Genomic DNA, 22,485 nt, shown 5'->3' on the forward strand with positions numbered 1-22,485 from the left:
AGAGATTGTGGAGTCTCCTTCTTTGGAGATCTTTAAAACCCGCTTGGATGCAGCCCTGTGCCACGTGCTCTAGGTGACCCTGTGTGAGCAGGGGGGTTGGACTCGATGACCTCTGAGGTCCCTTCCAACCTTCGGCATTCTATGATTCTATGATTCTATGATCTCCAGGTTTGTTTCTTGATATTAACAATTCTATATTTATTTTTAAAGATTTGTTTGCAAATGCAATGACACATATCTRGCATAGTGCTATCTGAAAGAAAAAATCAGCTTTAATAAAATAAATTTATTTTCTACATGGCATTTGTAATACATGAGCTTGGGAAATATGGAGTCTATATTATCTTGTTCATAGTCTTTTTCGATTACATATTAGATGGAAATTCTGTGATAATGATTTTTTCTTCCTTTTGAATATATCATTAAAAGCGAAAAAAAGGTTTTGAGAAAAGTCAGGAAGGCAAAGAAGTAAGTAAGTGTTGCAGAGAAAGTTTGTGAATGACTGTCCTATAATTTTCAGAAGGTTTTGACTAAATTTGAATTGAAGTGAAAGTCTCAGGTACCTCTGTGTTCTAGTTCTCTATGGAAATACTGCATATATACATATATATATGTACCCATAAAAGAGCATAATATGTAAAAAATGAACCAAAAACATGTCTACAAACTCAGGAACAGTCTTGAATCTTGCCATTAGCTGTTAAACCTCTGAGAGGAGCTACAAAGGCAGTCAGGAGAAGAAATAGGACTGGCTATTATATTTGACAAAGACCATGAATTCTACAGAAAAGACTTGTGCATTGTCGATTGATTTGTATTAAATTTTAGGAAAAAAAGGCAAATGCCTTGGACTTTATCAGTGGCTTCCAGCTGGAATTGCAAATAAAGACTAACCCTGCAGGGAGCATAAGCACTGTTGATTAATTGACTTGAGAATGCATGCAGAAGAATGAGCTTCTTGCTCCACTCACCCCCCAAATAAAGACCATGCACCATACAAAGAGACATAAGCAGTTGGAAGGCAAGAAAGATTCTGCTGTGGTATCTACCAGTCTGCATGTTATGGAAGACACAAATGTGAGGTCTGTATACCTTGGGACACAATCTACTATTTTAAAGTCTAGAGTTTATACTTTATTCTGATGTCAGTTATTTCACTGTCAAATCAGATTTATCATTTGAGAACACAGAGCTACTGCAGAGCTCTATGTATTCCTGTGATTGGCAGCATAATGGAGTACAAAGGCTGTAGCTGCACTAATTTTGCATGAAGTTTTTTGATGCATGCATGTGCCTTCTGGGAACTTACTGGCATCTAAAACTGCACGGGCAAAAGTGATATGAGTCTATGTTAGCAAGTGCAATTTCCAAGGGGAAGAAAACAATACTGTATGTAATCAAAATGCCTGTATTTATCATCTGTAGCCTACATGCTCTTGAGAAGCTTCCACTGAACTGCATCATCTGCTATCCAGCAAAATAATAATAGGCCCCACAGCATTTCCTGTACCTGGGCTGTGTACCTTTTAAATCACTGCAAAAGGCCCTGAGTGGATAAATGGATGCCTAAGGGTGTTACCACAATTGAATTTCACTCACAGAAGTTGTACTTGCTTTTTGTCCAAGATGGAGAGCTATTGTATTCAAGATAAGCTAGTGAGGTTTGCACATCGTTTGTGCTCTGAGACTCCTGRAAATAAGTCTCATTACAGCTTCTCGCTAGATTTATTTTCAGTTGTTTGCTGTATAAGACATGCAATACTGCCTGTTGCTTTTTCAGGCTCACTAATTCACTCCTATTGAAAGAAGTGTGCCTTTTTTTTTCTAGCTGTTAAGGTATAACAAGGTTGCTAGCCATCAGATATCTAGAAGTGGATTGTGAATCGACCATCCCAACCTAGAACACTCTAGTGCACGCTCTCACTACTACGAGCTTGCCATTCGTACCTTTCCATCCAGGGAGATCTGAGTCATAACTGAACTTCCATAAATCTGAGATGACAGACATTTTTATTCTTCATTAAATTCCACTGAGAAAGATCCCACATTTGTGGAGTGCTTTCTAAAGAGGGAAAAAGCTCCTTCTTTGCAGCATGCCAACTCTATTACATGAAAACCTGTTAAGACACAGACACTCATTTTCTGGTTGATCTCATGTGTGAGTCATAGAGGAATTCAAATTCTTTGCCTTCTACCATTTAAACAGTTTAGAAATACTTYGAAAAGCTGAACAAATTTTTCTCAAAGCTTTTTCTCTTGTTTACCAAGCAACCTTAGTTTTGCTTTTTCCTGTTTCATGACAGAATTCATTAGTTGATTGATACTGATTTTTCTATTAGTATTTTAGGAAGGCGCTACTGTTTTCTTCTTCTAGGCATATAAATTATGCTTTTTTTTTTAACACGATTATATATAAATATGTCATTAGAATGATGTTTAAGGATGAAAAGTTTAAGGATCTACAAAGGTCAGCTTTCTCCCTTGCATTTACAATTRTATGAATATATGAATTCTGTGTTCCAGTTAACTATTTTTTCCTCAGTTTATCATAAATAATGATTGAGATTATTTTACAGTTTATTTTTATTTGGGAGGAATGACAACACAGGAAGACTGCATGCCGAATACAGTCTTAAAAAAAAAGGAAGAGGGGAATTGGTGTGGGGGGAGTTGTTGGTTTGAGTGTTCAATAAACTGAATAGTTCAGTGCTTTATTGCTAGTCAGACATGTTCTAGGGTTTGGTTTAATTCTCCATGTATTAAACAGCTTTCCTATTAAGCTTATGTATCTTGATATATTCTATTTTCTTTAACAAGAAATCTTAACTTTTAATCAGCTGAGATTTTTCAAGGTTTCTATCAGAAATATATTTTCTTCCCATAAAGTTTATATTGAACTAAAGTTTCTGCASTATTTCTTCTGATAGAGATTTTTACCATGACAACATTCTCTTAGAAAGCAGTTGTGCCAAACCGTTTTCTGTCAATAAAATGGAGAATTCCATGAATTTGGTGTCTGCAGCCTTTGTCACAAAAATGATGTTTTGCGACATTAATGTCTGTATACAGTTTCAGAAGTTTAGCAGAGTGTTATTCTACTTTCATCTTTCTTCTTTTTATATGTGTCTGATTAGCTATTTTATTCTTTTTTTTTTTTTTTTTTNTTTTTTTTTTTTTTTTTTTTTTTTTTGTATTGATGCCTTGCTAATTTGAGGGAAAACGTGTAGCTGGTATCAAAAAGATGAAATACTGAAAGGTTAAGGCAATAAAACACATTACTATATTTCATGGTAGAGAAAATTACTTATCTGTAATTGCTGTTCAGTTGAGAAGTGAATACCCATTTCTAAATGGTTTTCCTAGACAGTGACCTGGTGTCTTGTTGCTAGATAAGAAAGAAAAATACTGGACAGTTTAGCTTTTGTCTCTCTGTGGCCTTTTAAAGTCTGGACTGAAGTTTTGAGGGAACATAAGAAATAAGTCAGTGATTAAAGCCGAGAGGAGTGTTTAATTAGCATGCAGCTTTGTCACTTATTCATTCATCTTTATAACCCTGAGGGCTCAGATTTGCCTGGTGACATTGCAGTAAACACCTGGCATGGCAATGTCCCTCATTGCAGGAGGTGAAAATCTGACTGCCTGTCCCACCATTACTTCATTTCACTCATCCCTACTTTCTCTAGAGGACAAGAGCACTCTGGCCCAGGACTGCCTGCTAAAAGGATGCTGAAAGCCATCAACAGATACATTTTTTTCCTTCTGAGATTGTGATAAGTTTTAATCTTCTCCGAAAGCCCTGAGATCTTGATAGAACTCTCTCTTTTATCTATTTTTTATTTATATTTTTTTGAAAAAATAGTCTGTCCTAGGTGATTCCTGCCCCAACCACCTGAGTATCAGCCTATACATCTGGTCTCTCCATTCACACCATCAGCAACGTTGTCCAGGTGGCTCAGAGCTCAGCACTCACTGCTTAGTGTCTCTTCATCATGTCCCAAGTTATTCTTGAACCCCAACTGCCATCCAAGGATGGGCAAACTAGAAATCAAGTGCAGTATGAGGTCCTCAATAACCTGTTAAGCTGAATGTGCAGCTGAAAGGCATGTAGTTTAATGCTGATATACAAAATACTAAGTAATCCAAGAGGTAGGTTTCTTCTTTGATGTGCAGTTGGTGTCACATTTAATGCAGAATCATCTCTGTAGTGCAAACACTGGCAGAGGAATTAGAGTTCAGAACAGTTTGTGTCTTCAGATAAATTACACAGCTTGACATATCAACTGGCAGGACTAATCTACTAATGGGATTTTTACCACAGTCTAGGAAAGGATACAGARCATTTATTTTATCCTGCAGTTTCTTATGACCCTTTTTCCTGTAGCAATCTATGAATCGCCAAAGCCACACTCTGAGAGCAAAATTATTATATATCATCTTTCCTGATTTGCTGGACTCATTTTTCTGAATTGGATTAGGAACAGCTAATGTTTGCTTTCAAAGTAAGATATACTCAAATTCTGCTATTGCTGGCTGTAAGCCTTACTTGTATTCAGTCTTTAGGGCTCTCTGCTGCATGAACCAATATAGCCTGTGGCCTGTAGTGACTTAATGTAGCAAGAGATAATGCAAGTTTTGGCTGCATATCCTAGAGCTGTACAAACTGATGGTATTCCTAAGAATTCATGATGTGAGATGATAAARGATTTTGTTTGTCTGGTAGGAACCATTCCTGYGAAAATTGAGTTATATTCAATTTTCTCATGCACTGAACACTATAAGATGCTATGTTGAATTTGCTGTATTTTAGTCAAGAATTCTTCAGAATACAAATGTTAATACATTCTATTACTGGATAAACTGCCTTGATTAGTTGGACTGGCAAGGTTTTTCCAGGGTGATGGGCAAAGCCTCTTCAAAGCAGGCAGGAAGTTACAYTGTGGGAGACAAAAAGCTGTTGTGAGGACCACATTTGTCAACAACATAAATCTCTGGCAGAGTTGCTGTTGAGAGCTGCATTTGAAATATTTAGAACTATAGAAGACAATTAAAAAAAAATAAAAATAACTTTTTAAAGTTCATTTCATGCAAGTCACTTGCAAGTCATTTGCAAAACCACAGGTTATCCTTCCATATGGCTAAAACCAAAGCCTAGCATGATTTCTAAAACCAGTATCCCATGGAAAGTTGCAAAAAAATGTTGAAAGTTGCAAAAAAATGTTGAAAAAGAATTTCTATGTGGTGATATATGTCTATATGATTATTTTCTAATCAATTTTTAATTACAGTGGTTAACACAAGACTGTAATTATTATTGACTGCACAAATCACTTTTAACAAAATGATACCCTTACTTATTATCATATTAACCTAGTGGCATTATTATTACAGAGTAAGCTTGTACTTGTACAGAGTAACCTTGTAACCTTGTACTCATCAAAAGCAATTATGGCAAATAATTTGAGCATTCTAATTTAGTGAAAATATCTTATTTTCCTTTATCAACAACAAACTGTCATCCTAGCCAGATAATAGGATAAATCACATGTATCAATGTACACTTAATATTATTCAAGAAAATTCTTTAAGCCAAATATTTCACCCTGAGTTCTTACAAAAGTGACACATCAAAATAAGATTAACATCAAGAACAAACTCTAATTCCATTGATTTGCTCTTGAGTCTACATGTTATATTATGCTGTCATGCTGTAATGATGGTTACAGAAATGCACAATGCATTACAGAATGCATCCCCTGCTTTAATATTTTTGGAGATGGGCTACAGGTTACTGGACAGGCATAGTGTTTGTGTATAACAGATGGACTTTTTATTTGCGACTGATCCCTGCTTGTTGTACACTGGTATTTGATATATAAAAAGGATCTCAATCTTAGATCTGTTTTGGTAAATGTCATTTCATAAAACTGTTAAATTTGGCCCATAGAGAAAGCAGGAAACCTGTTTTATGCTACATTACATTAATTTACATATTTTTAAACTCTCTTCCAAGAATAGAAGAGGAAATGGTCAGGCAGCTGTAGTACGGGGATTAGATCAATATACAATAGCTATGAATATGCAGAAAGAAATTGYGCCAAAAATTATAAATGTGGAATAGGAAATAGATAAGAAACCCCCATCTTAATTGTGGAATAAAGAACAAAGTTCAGAAGAAGTTGAWAACCACCTGCCAGAGTAACTATACACAAAGAAGTGCTTAAAGAGTAAGGGCAGATTCTATATACAGATTCACATTCTGTACGCTCACAAATGCTCACTCTGTCCACATGGCACAGCTTTACAGTGCTCAGGCTCAGGCAGCAAGAAGGCAACAATTATAAAAATCTCAGTAAACCCACAGAGATTTAGGTGAGAAAATGCCTTCTGCTGTGCAATGGAGAGAAGAAAAGATGCTTAAGCAGAGCCTAGCTCAGAAATAGAATTTTCTGATGTATAAATGCCACCGCTGGAGTGTGTGATAGAAATAAAGAAATGTTTGTTGCAGCTCATTTTATGTGAACTAGAAGCTCTGAGTGGATAGAATCCTTTATCAGAGTGTTATCAAATGCACTTTGAGGCTGTGATCCTAAGGGTCTGAATCCCTTCTAGCAGGAAGCAAATAATTTAAGGGTGCATGAACAGCTCGCTGGAGAGCTCCCAGAAATACCAGATTTACTGCATCTCTTATTTTCGCATCTTTTGCATGGTTTGTCTGAAGTGGTCTGGACATATCAGACACGTTGCATGTGCTCATTGTGAGTTCAGGCGCAAAATGAATTCACTTATTTTAATGTGTGCTGCCAGAAATCTGTAAATCTGAAATGGAGCCCGAAATAGGGCTAAGTATATCTCTCACCAAATTGTTAAGATCAGTGCCTTTGCATGAAGAACAAAGGAGCCATTTACTTTTTAGTTTTCAGAAGGTGAAAGAAAGCAACRTATCTAATCTGCAATAATTGCTTTCAAGTATTTAGACTGTCTTTCATTGCAGCTGTCTAATTGACAGGCATTCTGAATATAGAATGATTGACATTCTTTAAGATAAACATGAAGACTTATTATTCAAAAGGAAGTTCTGCCTAGAGATGATGATATAACATYCGGCAGTGATAATAAGTGCTCTGTGTCATCATCTATACCCCTACAGCCATTTTCATCAATTTCATTGAAAAGAGGGAATTCTCTCAATAGGAACATGTAATGATGACTTTCCACTCTGGAAACTAGCTTTCCAGACTCTGTTTTTTGGGATTTGTTTTACAAACTTAGGTAGGGGAAAGAAATGGAATAAATGATGAAAATTGACAGGGTCATCTAGTCAGAGAGAAATAAAAAAGGGTTAAGCAGCTTATAAATATGTTTCATCTATCTTTTTAATCATGAAMAATAATATTTAAAATGATTACAAGGTTTGCCACAGATAATTTTTTTCCTGCTTTTTTTTTGCCTTTAGCTATCATTGTATTTCACTAGTCAAAATAAGATGTCCTTCTCTCAACTTTAATTCAGCATACCATTAAGTATACATATGTCTGTGATTTGATTTATTCCTATTCCTACCAGGTTCTGAATGTTTCTGTTGGAAAGAATGCTTCAGAATTCCAGGGCTGGAAAATGTTGGCCAATTTCTGTGCCTATTTGAACTTTGAAAGATGCATCATTCATAACCAGTTGCAAAGTCGATTTTGAACTTTAGGCATATTTTCTGTTTTATGCCAGTTAGAGCAAAYTAATGGRAAAAAAAAAAAAAGAAAAAAAACCTGCCTCTGCTGCTGTGATATGATGTGATGTGATATGCTACAGATATGATGCTCTTGCAAGATGCTCTTGCCCAAGATAGCAGCAAGGACTGTGCTGCTTTCTTCATCACACATACTGGGAATCACACATACTGGGAAGGTCCTGAGTTTCCTGAGTTTAAATTAGTTCTGTACMTTACAGGAAGAGGAGATATTTGATTGCCAGGAATTCTTTTAAAGAAGTCTTTTAGTCCTAACATTGATATCCCACAGTTGTATATAAAGCATTTTTTATCATATTTATCACAGAATTCTATGTATGCTCAGAGTGCCATTCATTATTTCTAGGTAATTTTTGTTATTTTTGTTTTATCACTGTACTAGCCCAGTATGTTCATTCTTTTCAATCTTAGAGTATTCAGAATGTATTCAGAAGATATTCAGAAAAAAATATAACTCATCATGAACCATTCTTCCGACTTCCTTTATTCACTTTACCTTTTAAATACATTTAACAACCTTGATCACTATGCCATTAAATTAATTTCTGAGAATTGCTCATTAGAAACCACATGGGACTGTTCTTGAAGCAAGATACTCCTTACTGTAAGCAAACAAAAAACAAAACTAAGCAAAAAACAGATTTTTGTTCTTATTTATTCCAACTTATTTTAATTCTAGTCTCTAATTTTATTCATTATAGCAGTTTACAAGTTTATAGTATTAGTCATCCTGTGATTTTCAGACTCTCATATTTAGGGAAAAACTTCTATTCAAAGCTTGAATAATGTCTGAATAAACTGTACCTTCCGGGTTTACCTTAGACCTTTTATTTTTAAATCTTTATTTTCCTACACAATCTGCTAAAGCCAGGACTGAGGTCTGTAATTTGTTTCCTGTGGGCTATATATTCATGCAATAGCATTATCTTACCTACTGGCAATAAAATTATGTTTTGTAAACCTGAATAATTCCCTGGTTACTAGCCAGGAAAGTCCTTTGTATATCTAAACAAGTACTGCACAAATGGGAAGCTGAACAATAGCTGAATACTGATTATGGTTATTCCTAAATTTTCCCACAATTTTGATACCTGAAAATAAAAGCATAGTTCTTCTGKACTCACTATAGTTATAGTAAGATTAGTATAATATTTAAAACACAGTTTCCTTCCTTTACATCAGTTAAACACATTGTTCTAAGTAAATATTATCTGGTTAATATAGTAGTTCTATTTTAAAATTTATGTTTTATATTTTGGRTATAGCTCTAATATCAAACATTTTAAATTGTATTACATAAGTTTTGCATATAAGCCTGTGAGCATTGCTAAGGAAAACATTATTTGTCATTTGTACTCTGGTGCCTAATGGAAGCCAGTGGGATTTATACAAATTATTGCCCTGACTGTCCTAGCTGTATACAATTCAAAGCAAGCTGTGTTTTCCTATGTGTTATTATTAACTGATTAATGAACAAAATACTTAGATTATCAGTGAACATATTTTCTATGATTTGTTCTTTGAAAAGTAAGCAAATACCTTCTTTCATCAGGAGTGCAAAGAGGGCTAAAGAGACGTATTTTCTTCAGTTTATTCAAGGAGGTCAGGGGATTCAAATCTGATCTTTGACTACCAGCAAAGTCCTTTAAACATGTTCTTGCTTAGGTTAGGCTGTTGGGTGCGAGGCTGTTACTCCCCTCATGGTAACAATATAATTTACTAATAATAACATTACCCTTCCTGATGTCTGTATAAAATCTTTGTACAAACTCTGTTCAGTAAGGTCTTAGCATCTTTAAAGAGAGGAAGTTTTAATGTTTTGGATACATTTCATCCTGGCTTCTTCCTATATTGCTCTGTATCAATTTAGTTAAATATTTCAGATCAATCATATGGTCTGTGCCATTCTATGTGCTGCATCATGCTCATGCTGTTCAGATTYGTCTTCCAAAGAATCTGACTCATTCCTCTTGACTCATTCCTCTTCTTTCCAAACTCTCTCATTTGTCTTTTCCTGGGAATATCCTCTTTCAGAGAATATATATTTCATCAACGRCAGCCTTATTTGCTGATTTGTTCTGCTTCCTGAAACTGTTTTCTTAGAAGGTCCATGTTTTGGAGCTGAGGATACCTAATTCCAGGYCGCCTAAGTATTATAGGAGATACATTATTCTTTTAAACGCAATGGGCTATTATTGCATGACGATAGGACTAGAGGAAACAGCCACAAACTGAGGCACCAAAAGTTCCACAGGAACTTCAGAAAACACTTCTTGACAGAGGGTGACAGAGCCCTGGAACAGGCTGCTCAGGGAGGTTGTGGAGTCTCCTTCTTTGGAGATCTTTAAAACCTGCTTGGATGCAGCCCTGGCCACGTGCTGTAGGTGACCCTGCGTGAGCAGGGGGGTTGGACTATATGATCTCTGAGGTCCCTTCCAACCTTAAGCATTCTGTGATTCTATGAAATTGTTGAAGAGACCGTATCATGGTTCCCTTTACTATATTGGTGGCATCTAGTGTAGTTTAGCTGAAATTACAAAGTTGTTTCATTTAACACTCTTCCAAATTTTCATCTTTCTAATTTTGTAAAGTGTACAAAATTGGAGCCCTTTTAGGATAAATTTTATATGTTTGGTGCCTATTCAGAGAGCAGTTATTGTGGAAAGACGGAAAGATCCTTAAGACACTTTGAAGTAACAGGAAAGGTAAAGAATTTGCAAGAGTCCCACTTAAAATAATTTTCAATACTTTCTTCTATGCAGATAATTGTACTCTGAATCAAGAATGGCTGAATTTTACAGCATACTTAAGTACAAGAAAAGGGTTTTTTTAAATGCAAATATATTTGACATTCTATGGGGTGATCATTAGCAAATAAAGTCCTTGTCTCCTCTTGTAACATTACAGTGCAATCTTCTCCTCACTAGATTATCTCACAGGAAAAGATTGCTGATGGGACTGTGGCACAAAGCCTCAAGAGGAAACTAAGCAGTCTGCTATCCGAATAAATTCAGTATCTCTTCATGCATAAGCACACAGGCAGAATTAAAGAAAACAGAAGCTAAAGCTAACAGCAATTTGAGCCAATATCTTCCTGAAATAAGAGAAAGATTTGCATTTCTTAAAACTAGTTTCATGCCTTGCTTTCCATAGTGACAGATACTTCTAAGACTCTTAACACTCGGTATTTATCATCTATATAACATTACTCCTTGACCACAGGAGCTGAGGGGGATTGGGAAAGAGCTGCTATAGTCTTCTGTCCATGATACTTCCTGGGATTTGGGAGGCGAAGGGTAAACTCCCTGTAATCAGTTCAGCAAAACAGGAATCTGAATTACTGTCTCCCATCTCATGAATTAATCCTCTAATTATTGTGCTGTAAAAGTTAAGTGATCTGTTCAGCTGTTTCCAACATGTATTTAAGTAAATTTGATCTGGTCACAGTGATCACAGAATCAGAGAACCACAGAATGTTCAAGGTTGGAAGGGACCTCTAGAGTTCATCTAGTCCAACCTTCCTGCTCAAACAGGGAGACCCAGAGCACGGGGCACAGGGTGGCATCCAGGTGGGTTTTGAAGACCTCCAGAGAAAGAGACTCTACAACCTCCCTGGGCAGCCTGTTCTAGGGCTCTGTCACCCTCACAGGAAAGAAGTTCTTCCTCACATGCAGATGGAACTTCCTTTGTTTCAACTTATACCCATTTCTCCTTGTCCTTTCACTGGCCACCAATGAGAAGAGCTTGGCCCCTTCCTCCCTACATTCTCCCTTCATGAGAGGGGAGAATGTAGGGAGGCCTCTCTCGGCCTTCTCTTCTCCAAGCTGAACAGGCCCAACTCACTCAGTGTCTCCTCATGTTCCAGTCCCCTAATCATCTTTGTTGCTCTTCTCTGGACCCTCTCTAGGAGCTCCACGTCCCTCTTATACTGGGGAGCCCAGAACTGCACACAGTACTCCAGGTGCGGCCTCGCCAGAGCTGAAGAGAGGGACAGCATCCCCTCCCTTGACCTGCTGGCAACACTCCTCCTGATGCAGGCCAGGATCCCATTGGCCTTCTTGGCCATGAGGGCACACTGCTGACTCATGGTTAACTTAGTGTCAACCAGGACTCCCAGGTCCCTCTCCGTGGAGGTGCTTTCCAGCAGGTTGACCCCTAATCTGTACTGGTGCCTGGGGTTATTCCTCCCTAGGTGCCGGACCCTACACTTGTCCTTGTTGAATGTCATGAGGTTCCTCTCTGCCCAACTCACCAGCCTGTCCAGGTCCCTCTGGATGGCAGCACKGCCCTCCGGAGTGTCGGCCACTCCACCCAGCTTGRTATCGTCTGCAAACTTGTTCAATGTGCCCTCTGTGCCCTTGTCCAAGTCACTGATGAACAAGTTGAACAGCACCGGGCCCAGTATTGACCCCTGGGGGACACCACTGGCCACAGGCCTCCAACTGGACTTGGCCSCCTTTATCATCGCCCTCTGAGCTCTGCCATCCAGCCAGTTCTTGATCCACCTCACTGTGCACTCGTCCAGACCACTCTCCCGGAGCTTCCGTATGAGGATATTATRGGAGATGGTGTCAAAAGCCTTGCTGAAGTGAAGGTAGACAACATCCACGTCTCTCCCCTCGTCCAGCCAGCCAGTCATCCCATCATAGAAGGCTAAGAGGTTCATCAGACATGACTWCCCCTTGGTGATCTGGGAACACATCTGGAGTGGGCAGCACAGAYGAGGTGAACTTGGCCTCCAGTGCTCACCAGTGCTTGTGTAATTGTGTACATCCATGAAAAAAAAAAAGGCCGAAGAGATTTCTGTATTTCTGAAGGTAGACACAGCTAAATTACTTTTCTGAGGTTTTCACTGGAGCCAAAGCAGATGGTGAAATGCTTTAAGCCTCCATAAATTTAGCCCAAGTCTTCATAGACTATCCAGATTGACTTTCAGAAAAGAACATAATTGTTTGGGTTCTTTTTATGTGTTGGTTCATGCACCAAAGCTAATAAGTTAGTAAGCTATCTGTTATTCATCTAGTTGATGTTTACATATGCAGTTAATTACACATGCAGTTGCATATGCATTCTGACTTCAGTAATTGTGTACACGTATCAAGAGTTATGTTGAAACCAGATGGAGGCTACAAAAGTGAGTGTGAAGGATGAGTGAAAGAAGCCATACTGACAGATGACCTGGAAGACTAGAAACTTTATAGCAAAATTCCTGTATGTTTGGCAGATCATAGCTGATTTGTAAGTAGTTATAAAATAACTGATCCAACCAATACAACTACTTACTAATATTTAAAACAGGTATATATTTCTTTAGAATCTAGAAAGCAAGCAAATGCAGATAAATAGATTAACTGCCAAAATCTTCCTTAATTTCTATTGAGTTGCGAATGAAAATGACCACTGTTAACAATAATACAGAAGATCATCTTTCATACAGTTTATCATTTATTTTATTTCTTTCCATTTTAATAAATATATATTTAGAAATATAGTGCTGCATCAGTGATTGTCCAATTGCTATGAGGAAAGATGGGCAGATAGGTGAGAAAAGAAAATAGAACAGAAAGAAGATTCGTGCTTGATATTACCAGTTTAGACTTATGTGGAAAAAATGTATTTTTAACTGACTTTTTTTTTTTTTTTGTCATTCCTTGAGGATTTTCTTAATATTGGACTCATTATATCAGATATTGAGAAAGAAACACATTATATGTACCACTGAGGAAAGAAGCAAAAGGTTTTCAAATTTGTCTTTGTAATTTTCCAGCGTGCCTAATAGTTTCAGATAGAATCAAGACATATTTTAACTTGCAAGAGGTGGGTACAGATGCAAATTTAGTTTCACAGCCTCTTTTTAATGGGCAAATTGTSAGGAATAAACTTACTTTTATATTCTAAATTGAATAGCACTGTAAGACCAATAAAATTTTTAGATATACTTTTCACCTACAATTTCCCATTAGGTTATCAGATAATGTCTTTATTAAAGCAGAAGAGTGGCAAGAGACATTATAAAGTAAGAGTAGAGATGGGAGGGAAATTTTACTTAATAGGCAATGGAGACATTGATCAATAACTACTAGTACATATAAAATGACACGTATAATTTTTGATTTCCTTAATAAAAGTCTGGTAACTATAYGTTATTGCAATAGTCCACTAATTTGCTGAATAGCTAGGAGTGAAATAACAACAAAGATAAATATGTTCTCTTTTCTGTAAAGAGTTGTGATTCTTTCTTGGTAGATATTTAAAAATTCACTGTGAATTTTATAACCTGTTTTATATAACCTTTTGTCAAAAAAAAATGAGCTACTGAGAAAGAGATCTTCAGTTTAAAAAAATTAAATTATTTTACTTCCTGGGACATTAAATATTTGTACCTTAAAAGCACTAAATTGTACTTGGCTCATTCCTTAAAGAGCAGTACTTCTGTGGAGAATTTGGAAACTCACTGAGGTAGGATTGTATGATGAGTTTCACAGTGTTGTTATTATTGTCTAGTTTTAGGTGAATGCTTCGTAAAGCCAATAGCGAATTTGAGGTTATTGAAACTGCAGGAATGACCCATGATTTAGGCAGTAGATTTGATGAGAATTTGAGACTGTTTAATTACTAATGCTAAAAATTAAATTGTAATTCTTGGTAACAATGCAGTTAAACAGCAAGATCTGCAAAGTGCATGAATAGCAGGACATAGATTGATGCAAGGATGCAATGCATAAATGTTATACTGAATGCCACAAGGCTGCAAGGCAAAGCTTGCTAAAATAGGAACTGTATTACAAGTGTACAAACTAATATAAAGTGTCATGTCTTTAGCTGAATAGCTGTGTTGTACTTTCAATAACTAGCAAATCTTATGAAAACAGTGTAGGTCAATGCTGAAAAAATAATCCTTTGAAACTGAGTTTGACTCTAGGTAAATCAATGAAATTATTACCCACCACTATGACTAACAGTGACAAAATAAAATATCTGAACTCCACAAATCGTTTATATTATCCATATGTATCCATATGTATTCATATATTATTTTGCAGACCTATTCTAAGAACTGCAAGAGAGCATAAGATAGTGTATAGAATGATGAAACTTATTCCTGACATAAATGTTCAGCTTTCTGACGCAGAACTGAAAGAGCTCAGCATGAGTACCATCAAGGAACACTGGGAAAAAGGAAGCACAGGTAACAGTATATCTATCACAATGACTTTATCATCTGAATGAAAAATATGCTGAAACATATATGTTATCATTTTAATATAATGTTATCTGTTAGAGTTAAATTGCTGCAAATATATACCTATATTCTTGTCTTTCCAAAACCAGAATTAAAGATGCTGTCAAAACTAGATTTCATAATCTTTGAGAGCAAAGTAAAAATGGATCATCTTATATAAGAATTCTGGAAAGCAATGTCTTTGCAGACTATTTTGGGTGTAGAGTTTAAATTCTAATTCTGTTAGATGGAGTAAAAGAAATTTACAGAGTCCTTATTGTCCTTAATCAAGAAATATCCTCTTCCTAGACTTTGCTAATTCTGAAGATTATTTAAAGACTAACCAAAGAAAATACTSCTCAGGATTCAAAACTGTGACAAGTAAAGTTGGGTGACTCACTATTGGAAAGCCAGATTGATGGATTGCTATTCCTGTTCTGCCTTATGACAGTGTCTCTACTTTTTCAATTATACTGTAATATGAATTGTCAGGTTTTATTTTTTTTCTCCCTAGAAACTTTCTACTAGTTCCTATGAGGAGAATATTTGAAGAGCTTTCTTGATTTACTTCATGAGATGCACTATTAATTCCCTRCAGATTAGATATTGTCAGGTTTTTTGTTTTCTTCTTAGGTATAATTTACTTTCTCTAAAATTATCATAAAGTTTCCTATAAATTAGACTAACTCTGTACTACAACTATAATATCAAGAAAGGCTGTTTTGCTTTGTACATCATCAGAGTGCCACCATTTTGATCATGTATAAAATTAAGTGTCACTATCTTTATGATGGATAACACTAGGGAACATGCTCAAAGTGATAAATAGCACAAAAAGCCATTGCTCTGTTGATGTATTCCAGTAAAGGGATAGTCCTGATGCAAAATACATAATGAAAGCAAGTTGTTTGAAGTTATCTATCATCAGAGAAAGATCCTTAATATTATTTACTATCTTCGCAGCATTGGTCTGACAGTACATAATGCAAAATGGAGTCTCTTTACACATATGTCATGGATATCATTTATTGCATAAAATAAGGATGAGATGCGAAGAGCTAATGTCTGTCCTGTTTTTGGAATTAAGTCTATTTTCAGAAGATAGAGCTGTAAAAGTTAGAGACCATTGGTTGTAAATCTGTTGTCTCTCAAATTAAGTGGAATATGCAAACAAATCATAATGTCTATAGACAAAATGATGCTTCTGACACTAACACTTCTTCTCTAATTAAAGACTTTATGTCAATATCTCATTGTAATGACAAGTAGTAAATGAGGAGGGCTTTTTTATTGTTTATGTTTGTACTGGACAGTGGCTTGAATATTAGGCTAATTCCCTGTGGTATAGGGCTATGCACCCAGTGATGGCATCAGGGACTTACAGCTCTAGCTATGGCACTGTGTTCAATTTTGAAGGTCTATTTAGTCTTTGCATGGAGTATTCTGATGAATGTTTGAGTTAATGTGTTTAAAGTTAATCTGCAAATCAAAGTGTGAAGTTCAGGATGGAGGTGCCTACATTACAGCATTGCTATGTAATTAACAGACTGAAAGAAGATGTGAGCAGGCAGGAACTACATTTGCATAATGATATGGTGATAATGAAAAGGACAGATGTAATGTCATAGCTCGTGATTCAAATGATAGTCATGAAAATTGGCTTCTTGATGGAGTATTCAAATTTGAGAAAATCAGGGATTTAGTTGTGAATTGCCCTGTAAATCTTGGTCACTAGGACGCCTATGTTGTGTTAGATAGTGTGCTTTATTGATTTTGCAATAGCTAATGCAGAACCATTATATGGTGTAAAATAGTGGCAAAAACTGCTGATCATGAAGTGGTTTGTCATAAAAAAAATGCTAATTTTAAAGACTCATTGTCATATTATACCTTACAGACCAAGCTGTTTTACACCAATATATAATCATTTCATGTTCTTTGAGCTAGTCTAGGCAACATTCTCAGTCTAGTCTGTTGCCATCTAATCTAAAAATAAACAATAAATTGATTTTATATTAAGTAAAAGAATCTTGACGAAAAGAATAAATGGCAGGCATGGTTTTAATCTCCAAAGATTATCTTTTAGAGCACAATCAAGAAAATAACACATTATTTCTCTTATACATTCTAATATATTCTGTAACAAAGATTTCCACACTCATTTACTTGCAGGTAATACTTTTGAGAGAAATCCATCTAAAACATTTTCAATTTTGAAGATTATTTCTTTAAGCATCAAATCAAAGACAAATCTTCCATTGACTTAAACAGGAAAACTTCCCAAAGAGCTTAGGCAAATACAGAGCTGTAAAAGCACCAAGAAAGTTCTATGATGAAGCAGTCTCTTATTTATGACTGGTAAGGCTGGCCATGGTTATATATATATAGTTATATATATATAACTATAGTCAATAGTTAACTATTGCTATTTTTATATATATATATAGTTATATATATATATATATAACTATAGTTAATAGTTAACTATTGCTGTTGCCATGGCCATTGATTCCTAATTTCCATGTCTTATTGTGAAGTATACTATTTTCTGTTACTATTTATGAAAAATCTAGAATGCATCATACAAATATGATTATTTCATAACCATATGTCATAAAAGTTGAGAAAAAAAGATTTTTTTTTTTTTTTGAAAAGAGATGATTCAGAGATTGAGGAGATTACCTTCTGAAGAAAAGTTTTCTGAGAAAAGTTTAATGAATGATGTGGGCTACAAACATTTTGAAGAAATACAATTGTAAATGACAAGGAAGTGCAGTACCTGAGATGTGCTGGGCATGGGAATATGGGGCAATGAGTGGAAGTGGGCTAAAATGTTCTTGCTCTGACAGTCAAGTGCCAAAAAGCTACTGCCACTAACCCAGGTTGTAGTGATACAACTAGAGAAGCAYAGTTGATTTAAGAAAACCAAACAGTGTAGGCTGATTTATCCTGGCAATCTCTCCTTTTTATCATCACGCTGACTGTTCTCCATGTTGTTTAGTGGACTTTGTTTGGTTGTTTGTTTGGTTTGTTTGTCTGTTTGTTTGTTTGTTTGTTTGTTTGCTTGCTTGTTTTGGGATACTTATTGACATAAGGCATCATTTTCCATCAGAAAGTACTTTCTGTTTCTTCTTGACACTGCATCTCTCAGGTTTTAGATCTTGGTGCTTTATGCAATGAAACAAAGCAAGGGTAGAAACAGCCACCAGAGCGCATTAATGTAGCCAAAAAAGCAGAAAGAGGGATGAATACTTTATTTATATTGCCACACATAATGGTCAGCATGTCAGGCCATAAGATTAAAACGTGCTTTTTGTTTGCTGGGACAACCTGAAGCTCTGGAAATCACCAAAAATTAGGAGAGACTACTAGGGATGCTGCAAAATTTAGTTGCTATACCATCTTGTAAAGACACAGACATATTGCAGAAATTTTAAAAAGCTTTACTTTGATGAAATGAAGTAGATTTTTTTCTAAATCTGTGACATGAAATGACACAACTGAAAGGATTCTGAAAACTTGCTGCTTGGTCTGTGTTTTGTAACATCTGCAAGCATTTACATTTACATTTATGTCTCCAGTTTGGCATGTATATGTTCCAGTTTGGCATGCATGTGTGCAAGTAATCCAAGACCAAGTACTTACTTTAGCTTTGTGTTCTGACCCAGATGAAATCTTTCAGTTTAACCTCTGTCAAATTGGTTAAAAATACCTGTCTAAATTTTGTACTGCACTCAAAATGAATTTTATAGGTGCAAGTTATACAGCTTACAATCTAAAATAAATTTCCCCCAAAAGGCTTGCATTCTGCTTGTATTTCGCTTGTAATGTCATTTTCTTGCACTTTGCCGAAGTAGGTATTTAAACTCAAAAAAAGAAAATTAGTTACAAAATATTTCAGCTGTTACATTGCAACATTATTAATCTATTTGAAATGATTTAAGAATGTCAAATTTGTTTTTAATTTTTAAAATTAATGGTATTCTTACTTGATAGAAAATCCCCTTTGACTCAGGACACCATATATTCCTTGTCTGTCAGCAAAAGACAGATTAGTAAGTCTTACATAAACATAGGATTTTGGATCCTTTTCTTGTGCAGTAACCCAATTAAAAATATGAAACAAAAATTTGTTAGTTCTTCTGCAAAGATTATTTATTATTCTTGCAGTGTTTTTTTTTCCTTTATACATCATTTCTTCCAGTCTTCTTATAATACACTAGCTATTGTTCCAATCTTCTTATAATGCACTAGCTATTGTAAATAAACCAAGTAAAACAGTATGAAGACAGAACTGTACCGATAACTTGGAAATTAAACATCTTTTTTTTTTATTATTATTTATTCTAGTGGTTGGAAATCAAGGTTTCTATGCAATACTGAAAGGCTCTGTTAGACCTCAAGGAAGACTTTACAAAAGAATGCTGGGAGAAAACTTTGATTCCTGGGCAATGGAGACATCTCCTGAACCTTCTCATGGATCTTCAAGTGATTTATCTGATCAGGAACTGGTAAGCACAGGGTGGTATATGTGTTATAGCACATACCACTGAAGATCAACTACCACTCTTGTTAATAATGTGTTTCCAATACAAAAGCATAGAAATTTTATTTGTTATCAAATGTTGGTTAAAAAATGACTGGTACAGCTAGATGAAATATGTGTAAGTATACATACACACACACACACACACACAGATATGCATATATAAATATATATATATGTTTATGTAAATGTATGTGGTTTTTTTAAGTGATCCATTTAGATATGGAACACCTTGGTCTACAATATAACATGCCGTTCAGTTTCTTGAGCATAAATATATACTATTATTATTTTAATAATTACTCTTAARAAATGCCATGTTACTCTTAAAAATATCACTCTATCAAATTGTTTCCAGAATCTTCATCTGAGGGGGGATATCAAATCTGAGGGGGGACACTGATCAAAACAATATCTGAGGGGGGCACTGATCAGGTACCCCCTCAGCCTTCTCTTCCTCAGGCTGAACTCTTTTTTTTTAGAGAGAGGAATTTCAGGCAGCCTATTTAATTATAATTTTTGATAATTGATTTAATATACTTTATATTTTCCCAGTTTAATTTAAAAAATCTGCTGTCTTACAAGACATATGAAGTTTCAAGATTAAATACTCATATTTATGTCTTCCTAAATAGAAAAAAAAAGTTCAAATTTTATATCCTATAACATTATGACATTTTCTTGTGCATTTACTTATTATAGCAAGCTATATAAATCATGCACCAACTTCTTTAAGCTTAAGCTTGGTTTGTCATTTAACAAAGAAGACAACTAGATTGAAGCTGATTTTGAGCATTTTGAGGCTTCTATTGAATGACTAGATAAAGGTTTGTATCTACAAATATGGCACACAGAAGTTGCTGGGTGGGTAACAAAAAGATAATTTCTGAAAATCAGAATCTTGCTGCTGCTGCACAGTCCAAATAGCTCTCATGGAGACTTGGGAATTTAGGAAGCTGCTTGATTTTGTGTGGATTTTCTCGTGACTTACAGTAAGCTTACATCAGCTGGCTGGAATCGATGCTGTTAAGCTTTCCTTGAAAAATTGTTCAGTATTATTGTCACTCACAATATTTTATTTTATTTTGCCTCATCAAAGCAAACAATAAATGAATCCTAGATGTCTTTGGGATCAAGAGTTAATGCCTCTCAGAAGGGGACACTAAGAGTTCTTGATGCCTCCACGCTAAAATAAAGCTGTTGACCTTGGGGAGAATGACAAGGAGAAAAGATTGATTCTCCTTTACTTTTTACCAAGTCCATTCTAAATTAGATGCTCTTTGCAGATTGCAGGCAGTAAGCCAATTATTTTTCTTTAAATTCCTTTTTATTATGTTTGATGGTAGTCCTGATCTGACCTTTTTTTCTCACTATGGGTGAAGTATTGTGCCATTCACCCAGTACAGCAAATATAAATTGTACTTTATTTATTTAGATCACAGTGATTGCTGATTTTCTCAGACCATTTATTTTAGCAGCAACCCTTAGGTTTACCACCATTTATTTTAAAGAAACTTTGTTTGAAAGCTGTCAAGAGACATCAGGAACTCCCGAACTGAAATCCTAAATAAAACAAAATAAAAAAAGAGACAGATGATCAAGTATACTAATTTTCTGCTGGCAGTAATGTACTGGACTGGAAATGAAGTTTTGGGTTATCTGCTTCAGGTTTTATTTTCTTGTTTCAATCTGTTTTCTTCTGTTTCATCATGGAAAATAATTCTTTTGCAACTTAAATTGATACTACTTTAGAAATACAAGTTTTCTGTTTGCTAGAAGGGTGACCATAAAAGAGTTATGGAATTAGAAACTATTAATTTTCTGCTTAATTTTATGAATGGCAAATTTGTACAAATTAATTTATGACATTGTATTTTTTTCTAAGATATTGATTCTTTTTGGCTTGTATTCCTATCCAGAAGTAGATATAAACAATAGTTATAATCATCTTAACATTTCTTTCCTAAACTAGATTAATCAAATATAGCTTTTCTTGGCTTCTCTCTTAAAAGAGACCAGCCCATAATCCTGACCCCTATAGTTTGCTCATCCTTGAACTTCTGGGTGAGCATAGCTGCCATCATGTGGTCTCATTAAGGCCCACTATAATGGCACTACTATTTCCATGTCTTCAGCATAAATCTCTCTTCTGATGCATTTGGAAACAAATTGTCATTTTAAGAACTATATTTAGAGTTCATAATTCTCTGGTGATCAGATGGAATTACAGTCCTTCCTTTAGGCACTGATTATGCATAAAAGAGTTTATTATTATTATCACAGAATCACAGAATGGTTAAGGTTGGAAGGGACCTCTAGAGWTCATCTAGTCCAATCCCCTTGCTGAAGCAGAGACACCTAGAGAACATGGCACAGGGCGGCATCCAGGCGGGTTTGGAAGATCTCCAGAAAAGGAGACTCCACAACCTCCCTGGGCAGCCTGTTCCAGGGCTCTGTCGCTCTCACAGGAAAGAAATTCTTCCTCACCTGCAGATGGAACTGCCTGTGTTTCAACTTATACCCATTTCCCTTTGTCCTATCATGGCCACCAATGAGAAGAGCTTCCTCCTTACATTCTCCCTTCATGAACTTATACATGTTAACCAGATCCCCTCTYGGCTTTCCCTTCTCCAAGCTGAACAGGCCCAACTCACTCTTTGGCACAAAGTTTCACCTTTCATGTCCTGCAATGCCAAAACAGCTTACCAAAACGGGATAAATATCTTACACTCCACCTTTTACAATGGGAATTTGACTTCAGAGTAAAGAAACTGCTGCCACGAGAGCTTTGCACACAAGCACAGGGTGACTGCTTCTTTTCCAATTGCCTAGGTTATCAACAAGCACAGTGGTGGACAGTGATAGGACTAGAKGAAATGGCTTCAAACTGAAGCATCGGAAGTTCCACAGGAACTTAAGGAAGCATTTCTTCACTGTGAGGGTGACAAAGCACTGGAACAGGCTGCCCAGAGAGGT

The 22,485-nt window shown here is 35.8% G+C and overlaps 1 protein-coding gene across 1 annotated transcript in view; it reads left to right on the forward strand.

Moving 5' to 3' along the window:
• Window positions 1–22,485, forward strand: part of CNBD1 (cyclic nucleotide binding domain containing 1) — a 164,204-nt gene that overhangs the window by 100,263 nt on the left and 41,456 nt on the right. The window contains exons 5-6 of the mRNA XM_026054559.1: window positions 14,785–14,930; window positions 19,314–19,474. Of these exons, the coding sequence (XP_025910344.1) occupies window positions 14,785–14,930; window positions 19,314–19,474 (307 nt within the window). The remainder of the gene's footprint in view (window positions 1–14,784; window positions 14,931–19,313; window positions 19,475–22,485) is intronic.

The sequence above is a fragment of the Nothoprocta perdicaria genome, unplaced genomic scaffold, assembly GCF_003342845.1.
Source record: "Nothoprocta perdicaria isolate Ctin4 unplaced genomic scaffold, notPer1 scaffold_122, whole genome shotgun sequence".
Classification (NCBI taxonomy): domain Eukaryota; kingdom Metazoa; phylum Chordata; class Aves; order Tinamiformes; family Tinamidae; genus Nothoprocta; species Nothoprocta perdicaria.